The sequence below is a fragment of the Prionailurus viverrinus genome, chromosome A1, assembly GCF_022837055.1.
Source record: "Prionailurus viverrinus isolate Anna chromosome A1, UM_Priviv_1.0, whole genome shotgun sequence".
NCBI classification, from domain to species: Eukaryota; Metazoa; Chordata; class Mammalia; order Carnivora; family Felidae; genus Prionailurus; species Prionailurus viverrinus.
The window spans coordinates 7295713-7304192 of record NC_062561.1 but is presented as its reverse complement, the minus strand read 5'-3'; the positions used below and the strand labels follow the sequence as shown (position 1 = coordinate 7304192).

At 53.1% G+C, this 8480-nt stretch overlaps 1 protein-coding gene across 1 annotated transcript in view; it reads right to left on the bottom strand.

Annotated features, from left to right (window-relative positions):
* Positions 1-1194: 1194 nt before the first annotated feature.
* The window catches only part of LOC125167890 (protein POLR1D-like), a 49648-nt gene continuing 42362 nt past the window's right edge, over positions 1195-8480 (bottom strand). The window contains exon 3 of the mRNA XM_047862798.1: positions 1195-2351. Within this exon, the coding sequence (XP_047718754.1) occupies positions 2057-2351 (295 nt within the window). The 3' untranslated portion in view covers positions 1195-2056. The remainder of the gene's footprint in view (positions 2352-8480) is intronic.

Below are 8480 nucleotides of genomic sequence, written 5' to 3'. Positions count from 1 at the left end.
CAGCCCAGAGCCTGACGCGGGGCTCGAACTCATGGACCATGAGATCACGAGATCGTGACCTGAGGTGAAGTCGGACGCTCAACCGACTGAGCCACCCAGGCGCCCCAGGAACAATTCCTTTTAAAGGGAAGGTGATTCTGTAGAACACTCATCCTGGAACACAATTTAATAAGAAAGGTTCAGTATGGTTAGGCTAACGAGGCTTCCTGTAAGTGTTAGAATGTGCTCGTTATAACCATCTTCTTCTAAAGAATAAGAACCTGGCAGTTTGCTCTAAATACGGAGAACGTAGGGGCGCCTGGGTGGCTCAGTCGGTTGAGCGTCCGACTTCAGCTCAGGTCACGATCTCATGGTCCGTGAGTTCGAGCCCCGCGTCGGGCTCTGGGCTGATGGCTCAGAGCCTGGAGCCTGCTTCTGATTCTGTGTCTCCCTCTCTCTCTGCCCCTCCCCCGTTCATGCTCTGTCTCTCTCTGTCTCAAAAATAAACATTAAAAAAAATTTAAAAAAAATACGGAGAACGTAGACAGTTGAAACAATACAACTTTATTTTACTCAATTATAACAAGATTTTTCAAAAACTCACAACGCTACGCTATTTCTGGCATTTAAATAGAAAACATTGCAAATTTAGCACACATAATGTAAGCGAATGCAGAGGTCGATTTGGATAAAGTCCTGAGGGCAACGTGTGCCGCTGTGTCGCTACAAACTCATAGGATGAGGCCCTGGGGTCTCTGGTGGGAGGCGGGAGGGTCAAGCGAGGCCTTGGGTTTGTCCCTCCTGCGCTTTTAGCTCGGACCAGACTCAGGATGTGGCCGGTGGCTTGCTGGGGAAGCAGCACTCGATCTAGTCTAGTTTCTCTATAAACACCCCAAAGCTAACTTTTCGGACGTGCTCCTTTCTGACCCTGAGAAAGGGCTTTTCTTGGCTGCCAGGAAGCAGGGAACAGGCTGTGGCGGGTGATTATCTGAGAGCAGCCAGGCATAAGGTCAGACGCTATGGAAAACCGGGAGGGGACCAGACAGACAGATTCTTCTTCCTTTTGTGGGCTGGGGAAGAGGGGACTTCGTGGCATTTTCCTGAGTATGAAAGGAAGGACGCGGGTTTGCAAAGTCTGTAATGGTACGTTCATTTGGGAGACACCCCGATACCGAACAAAACAAAAAGCAAGAAAACAACACCGAAACCAGAAAAAGGCGTTGTAAACACACTTTTATTTAAAATTAAGATTTCGGAAACAACTCTACTGAGGGTGGTAATGCAGGTCTTTAGCTCAAGAAGACACAGCACTGAATAATTTAACTTTCACCTTTGAGGGTTCTTTTGAAAGCACCGCTTAGAACGCACACGTTGCCCCCAAAACGGACTATGGAAAGGTGGTTCATCCGGGGAATGAGTCTGAGAACGCACAAGGCAGCGACAGAGCCCCGTTTCCCCCCTCTGGCTTTCGGTACGGAACACCAAACCCAAAGCCCTGTGGGCACCCTCCCCGAGGGCTCGCTCGCAGGAAAAGGAAACCGGCAAGGAGTCTCTCGCTGCGTTTCTTCCTGGTACCTTTCCAGCCCTTCCAAGGGCCACACCTCGGCCTAAGCACGGTCACTGGCCGGCTGACCTCTGCCTCTGAAATTCAGCCTCCAGCAAGATAACGTCTAGGATTTACAAGTGGTTTTTGTTTTTTGTTTTTTTTTTGGTTTTTTTTTTTTTTTTTTTTTTTTTTTTGGAGAAAACTTGAGAAATGACCACGATTGGAACACATGAAACAAACAACCAACCCTGGAACTTAGTCGTAACCATCTCGGGGAACTTTGTTTCCGTTTCAGATTTATTTCGAAACCAACTGGCGAACGAGAGAGAACAGAAACCACACGCGTGCGCGGGGCGCTGCCGGAGTAGCCGAAACCTGCCGCGCCGCCTGCAGACGAGTCCCCGGGCGCGGACAGCCGTGTCGCCGCCGCAAAGGACCGGCGCTCAAAACCACTCCAGCCCGCGGCCCGTGCCCCAACCCCGCGTCCGCACAAGCCCCAGGCCCGGAGGCAGCGGCCGCGCGGTCCCGGCCTCACCGCTTGTGGGACCGCTTCTCGTACCTCGCCGGGACCCTCGCCGGGCCCCTCTCCGGGCTGCGCCGCTTCGGCGGTGGCGAGGGGCCGCCGCGCGCGCCCCGGCCCTGGGAGCTGGGCCTGTAAGGGTGGCCTCGGTGCCCCTTGCGGTGCTCTTCCTTCCGGCTCTGGCTTTTCGCAGGTGCCTTCGTGGCCTCTTTCGGCTCAGGGTCCTGCTCTTTGTGGGAGGGCAGCGTGTTCTTAATCGTGTTAATCAGAAACCTCTTGTTCGCGCCGGCGAGGGGGCACTTCATCCTGGGGAGGGAACAACACAACAGCGTCAGTCCACGCAGCCCGCGCCGACGCCGCGCCCGCCCATCGCAGCTCGGGCCGAAGGGTTCTGTGAACACGCAAGCGAGTCTCTGAATTTGTTCGGCTTTCCTTGCATGCCACCTAGTGTAAACTCGGAGCACCAGGGGGAAGAGGCAAGACGCTTGGAATTCGGAGACGGCCGGCCGGGCCCCATCGGAACGCTTCGGCCCCCTCTCCTCCCTGGGACTCGCTTTCCCCCTGCGACACAGGGGCCACACGGCGAAAGAACGGAACCACTCAGTCTTTTCCCCTCGAATGATCAACGCCTGCTTCGACTCCAATCTGCACCGCGAGCTGCATTTATCAGGGCTCGTTTTTCATTACCAAAGAGTAAAAAGAAGCCCCTCTCGGGCAACAGAAAAGTATGCCTTGCCGTGTCTTGAGTGCTGGAGCCAAATGCTCTGTTCTGGAAATAAAAATTGCGCGAAGAATCCATACAAATGCACGAATCGCTTTTTACCTTTAAAAACAAACATCTCTCACACTTGCCACATTAGGACGCTACTCTGTGCTCTCGTGGGGAGCACCTCACACAGGCCCGCCCTCTGGGGTCAATTTCTGCTCCGGGGACATTGAAGTAGCTCGTGATTCAAGTTCACCCAAGAGACAAGATGTAGCTAATTAAATTACTAGTTGACAGGCTTACGTATACACTGCAGTATTTGCTTTCCTTTTCACGTGTACCAAATCTCTCATTTTGGAGAAGAACCCCCCCCCCCCCCCCGCAGGTGAGAGCCTGCATATTTCTCTTGGCCTTGAGCTGTCTGCCACGTGATGGGCTGTTTTAGGATGCTGATCCCCCCCCCCCCCCATCACGTTTCTCAGAGCGGCTAGTACTAAACAAAAACGAATGCAGGATTCTATCATCTCCCATGTTTGTAGCAAACCGATTCAAAGAGAAGCCCACACGATGGCTTCAAACTCAATCTAGGGCACCCCACTGGAGTGACCCTGTAGCTCAGCACCGCCCCCAGCCCCCAATCAGTGAAAAGAGAAGCAGACATCAACCTATTGGCCCTTACAGGGAGGTCAGACCACCTCAAGCAACCAGAACGGCATCGAATCCGGAAGTGAAATGACAGGTGGGAAAAAAGAAAAGGAAACGTCTCCTGCGGCAACTGAACAGCTCTTGAGCCCAACGCTGGCGGAGACAATACCTGAGAAGCATCAAAGGTGGTGTGGGCCCTCGACGTGCCAGGCGGGGCTAATGCTCAGGCCGGAAGTGTCGAGGGAAAGAACTAGAACAGGGGGAAAAGGAAACGCAGGCAGAGAGGAGCCCGGCAGGGGCGGTGGGAACCCTTGGAGGCGGCAGCGATGCGGGGGGTTTTGCTTCTCTGGTTAGCGCCGGAGTTTAGAAGCCACAGGACATGAGCTGAGGGGCAAAGAAGAAAGGCAGTGACAACGGGGGAAGGAAAACCGGCTCCGAAGCACGGGGGTGGGGGGTGGAACACCACGTGGCTCCCGGGGGCCCCGCGGGGCTTCACGGAGCTTCCAGAAAGAGCACACCAGCCAGCATGACGCTACCTCCGGAGTCCCGAGGCGCAGCCACCTGCCCTGTCCTGGAGCCACAGCCCTGAGCAGTAAGGGGGCATCGACGAGAGGCCACCCTGCTTGGACCTCCGTGGCACCAGAGGGTCCAACTGCAGGCACCGTTCCGGAGCAGAAACCTGAACCCCTGCAAACTCGGGAAAGATGTGGATAGAGCACGACATGCTGGTGTCACCAAAGCGCACGACGCGGCCAGACTGCGGGAGAAAGCGGCCCCTCCGCGTGGCGGGTGACAAGCGACAAGCTGAGAGTGCCCAGCGCTTCCGGCAGGAGCGGGGTCACTCGTCTAAGTGGACCGCATGGGTCTCTTGCATATGGGGGGGCTACGGACGGCTGGCTCTGGAAAATTCTGGGCTACGTTCAGTGGAGCGTGCCAGGCCAGTGCCGATAAAACCGGTCAGCTCTTCTCGGGATTAGACCAAGGGGGAAAGGCCAGCACTGCCAGATGGGACAATGACCCAGGATATCAAAACAAAACCTTTGGTAGCGCCTGGTGAATTCCGCTTGGTTTTGCGGTCTTTCACGTAAGGCCATCTCCACCCCCACGGGCTTGCCTGAGATGAGCACAGCTCTTCTGCTAGGGACACGCAGGTTCCCACCGAGAGAGCGGGGGCCGAGCCGCAGGGGACGGTTCCTAGCTTCCAGCTGCTTGTGGGACCCACAGACTCAACACAGCGCCCAGAAGGGCTGTTCAGAGAATGACAGGGCTTTCTAGGGTCAAGTCCGCAAGAAAACTGGCTTTCACAGCTTTTTTTATTTTTAATGCTTATTTACTTTTGACAGAGAGAGACAGAGAGTGGAGGAGGGGCAGAGAGAGGGGGAGACATAGAATCCGGAGCAGGCTCCAGGCTCCGAGCTGTCAGCCCAGAGTCCGATGGGGGGCTCGAACCCACAAGCGCTGAGATCATGACCTGAGCAGAGGTCGGACGCTCAACCGACTGAGCTTACCCAGGCGCCCCATTCACAGCTCGCATAGTAAGTGATTCCACATGAAGACATTGTAACATGTGCAGGGAGGATATCAGGGTGTAAGGAGTGCAACAGTGTTGCTGACATTTGAGGAAATCTGTGCCGAGGGAGCTGCCCCAGCCTCCAGTGTCGTAACTCGTTTTGCTGAACCTCACGGCCCGGTGCTTTGTTGCTACACGTGCATACGACACGGTACCCGCTCAGCACACATGCTCTGAAATCATACCATCTATCCGACTGAGCCTCGGGCGTGTCACGTGATCTCCCTACGGCCTCTTGCCTGTTAAGTGTGGGAAACTACTGCAGACCCCGTGAGTGAGAACAACATGCTTAGAAGAGTACCTAATGTGTAACAAGCGCTTGGTAAATGTCAGCGCTGCTTTATATCCTAGCTCTGCTAACTAGCTGTGTGACGGTGGGCAAGTTACTTAACTCCTCCGTGCATCCGTTTTCCCCATTGGCAAAGGGGAGGGACACAAATATCTACCTATTGGGAGGACTTACTGAGACAATGCATAAAGCACTTAGCACAGTACCTGCCTGGCACACGGTAAATCTTCAGTGCATGTTACCTATGGGTCTATGATTTCTCATCCACGATTCCCAAGTGTTAAAAGCTCTGAAAATCAAGTTCTTTCTGTGATGCCGAAAACCTGGCCTAACTGGACACGGGGCTATTTATGTCTAGTCTTGATCCCATTTATAGTGGAAGCATTCAGAGGTTTGGGGGCAGACGGGATAACGCGTTGAACGAGCACCCCCGGGGGTGTTCGTCATGCACACTGGCTGTGCTCAAGTGCCTTGCTAAAATGGGATAATAGCTAAATTTAGAAACTGATCAGGGTTCAGGGGTTTTAAACAGGGAATGTGGGCCGACATTATTATTCTTCATTCTCTCTCTGTGAAAAAGGGTGCACGCCACACTCACATCCGTTAATTTAGCAGGGAATTCTCCTCGATGGTGACTCAGGAGAACCTCCTGAAGCCTCAAATCACCGGGGATAATAAGTTAATCAAGAACAGAGTGGGCTACCTGATGTTTCTCAATGAAAAAAAAAAAAATTAAAAGGGAAAAAAAAAACAACCACTCGAGCCAGCAAGAAAAGCTTAATGACGTTTTATAGAAATTTTCGCAAAAATGGGTAGAACTGCAAAGTTTTGGTATTTCTACACCTGGAAGTTTCCCTGTCCAGGACATCTCAGTCCCCCACTGGTGTGGGGGGGGGGGGCGGGGGGCGGTCAGTGGGCTACGGGGTATCCCTCTGAGCTTAGAATTTGCATTTCCTAAATTCTGGGAGCTCTGCAGATGCTTTTCAGATAGAACACGGAGGGCCGGGGTATGTAGGTGGCTTCTGAAGTCTGTCCCAGTTTTGAAATTCTCTGCTCGCAGTTACTTTTCTCTCAAAGTTTTGAAAAGCTATCAGCCAGGATCATGGTGCAGTAAGGCATAACGTTTTTCCTTTAAAAAAATTTAAGTGCGTGCGTAGAGTTATTTTTCTCAGAGTCTTGAAAAGCTATTAGCCAGGATCATGGTGTAATAAGACATGACGTTTTCCTTTGAAATTCTCCGCTCATGGCCTGTATGTTAACCCTTTAGAAGACGACTCTTTCCTCATTCATCCCTTTTGAAAATTCATTTCACCCATCTCTCCATCTGGCGGCCCCGCTCGCTCTTGGTGCCGCTTTTTCGTGTGTTTGAGATGACACGATGAGCTGGCATTAGGTGCCAATCATTCCAGGGTTTTTCACATCCGCGCTGGGGTATGTAAAGCCTGCGCCTGGGGCGCGGCTGCTCGATGTTTCTGCACCGCCTACGTCCCTGGCTGTGTCCCAAGACACGCTGCTGGGGTTGGGGACCGGAGAGGCCACGGCATGGGGCGGCTGCTTCCCTGTCTGCAGCTGTGATCCGTACAACGTCAGTGGTCTCACCCTGGCTGGCTGCTTTCATTTTGGGTTTCAGAAAGCTATCCTAGCTGGTGTGGGAAGAGCCGATTTAAGGCGCTAACGATATAAATGGATATAGAACTCTAAATATAATGAGACTGGTTACAAGTCCACTGGAGAGAACCCACGGCAGCACTTCAGGCTTAAGATCCAGCATCCTCCCTCTGGCAAACTCTGAAAGTGACGGGCTTTGCTTCGCCTGCAAAGCCGTCCGCGCAGAAGCTGTGACGAAGGCTGCCGCAAGCCGGGGCAAAGGCGGATTTCTAGAGAATCTGCCGTGAGACAGACTCGGACTGATTGAGGCCGGGATTAGAAGCTTTTCATCTCTCCCTCTCCTTCTGTAGTGCGCGCACCATGTAACCTGATTTGCGAAATAAGGCACATCCTCCTGGTAGTTATCGTGCTCGACTTACGAAAAACAGCAGACTATAAAACAAACCAAGAGAACAGAAAGGGGAAGAGATACATAATTCTTTTGCTGATCTTAATACTTTTTTAAATACTGATTTTTTAATACTTTTTGTCTCTCTACTGCTGAAGGTGGGCGGTTGTAACATCTAACGTGCTACGGGGTCAGACCTGACACTTTTGGATTCGAAAGTAGCTCCACGGGGGCGCCTGGGTGGCTCAGTCAGTTAAGCCTTAAGCATCCGACTCTTGATCTGCGCTCGGGTCATGGCTCAGGTCGTGATCTCGCGGCTGGTGAGATGGAACCCCACGTGGGGCTCTGCGCTGACAGCACTGAGCCTGCTTGGGATTCTCTCTCTGCCTCTCCCCTGCGCACGCGCGCGTCTTCTCTCTCAAAGTAAGTATTTTTTAAAAATAAAATAGTCCCACGAATACGACCCGTCAGATAGTGACATGCGATCACCAGCCAACGAGGCGAACAATGCTGACGCTAACTTGCGTGAAGTGACTGCCCCGTGCCATCCATCACATGACTGACACGACCTCGTTCCGTTTCTCCAGCCATCAAACACTTTACGGGTGGACAAGAGAGGACGAAAAGCAACTCGTCAGAGATCCCGAGCTAGTGGGATGGGAGCCGGGGGTCTGACGCCAAGGTCCACCCTCCGGGATTGTCCCAGGCAGGGAAGAAAGAGCGGAGAGAGAGACACATGCGTGGTGTAACCGGGTGGCGAATCAGCAGGGCAGTCAGGCGAGGAAACCGTAGGCGCTAAGCCCATCAGCCTGCTTGCCGCCTAGGCCGCTTTGTCCGGCCTGGGCACCAAGAAGTGGATCTGGTCGTGGTGTCGCGGACAGGGCTGCGACAAGGGCAGACAGCACCCTAAACGCACTCGATTTTGCGATCGGGGGCGTACAGCAGGCATTGCGAAATCATGATTCTTACTTTGCTGGTGAGGGAAGCGGAGGCCAAGTTCCCATGTGACGCTCCCCAACTCACTCCAGTGTTCTGTGGCCACACTCACTCCCACGCCAGCAAGTGGCGCTCTACCTGCCGCTGGGCACGTTCCTCGGCGCCATGACGGATGTAAGTGAAAAAGGACCCTTAGAAAGAACTGGACTCCCAACGCTCCAGGAAACAAGGGAAATATTTTTAATCTTGACGCTGTGGTTGATTGCAACTCATTTTGTTGTTTAAAGCTGCCA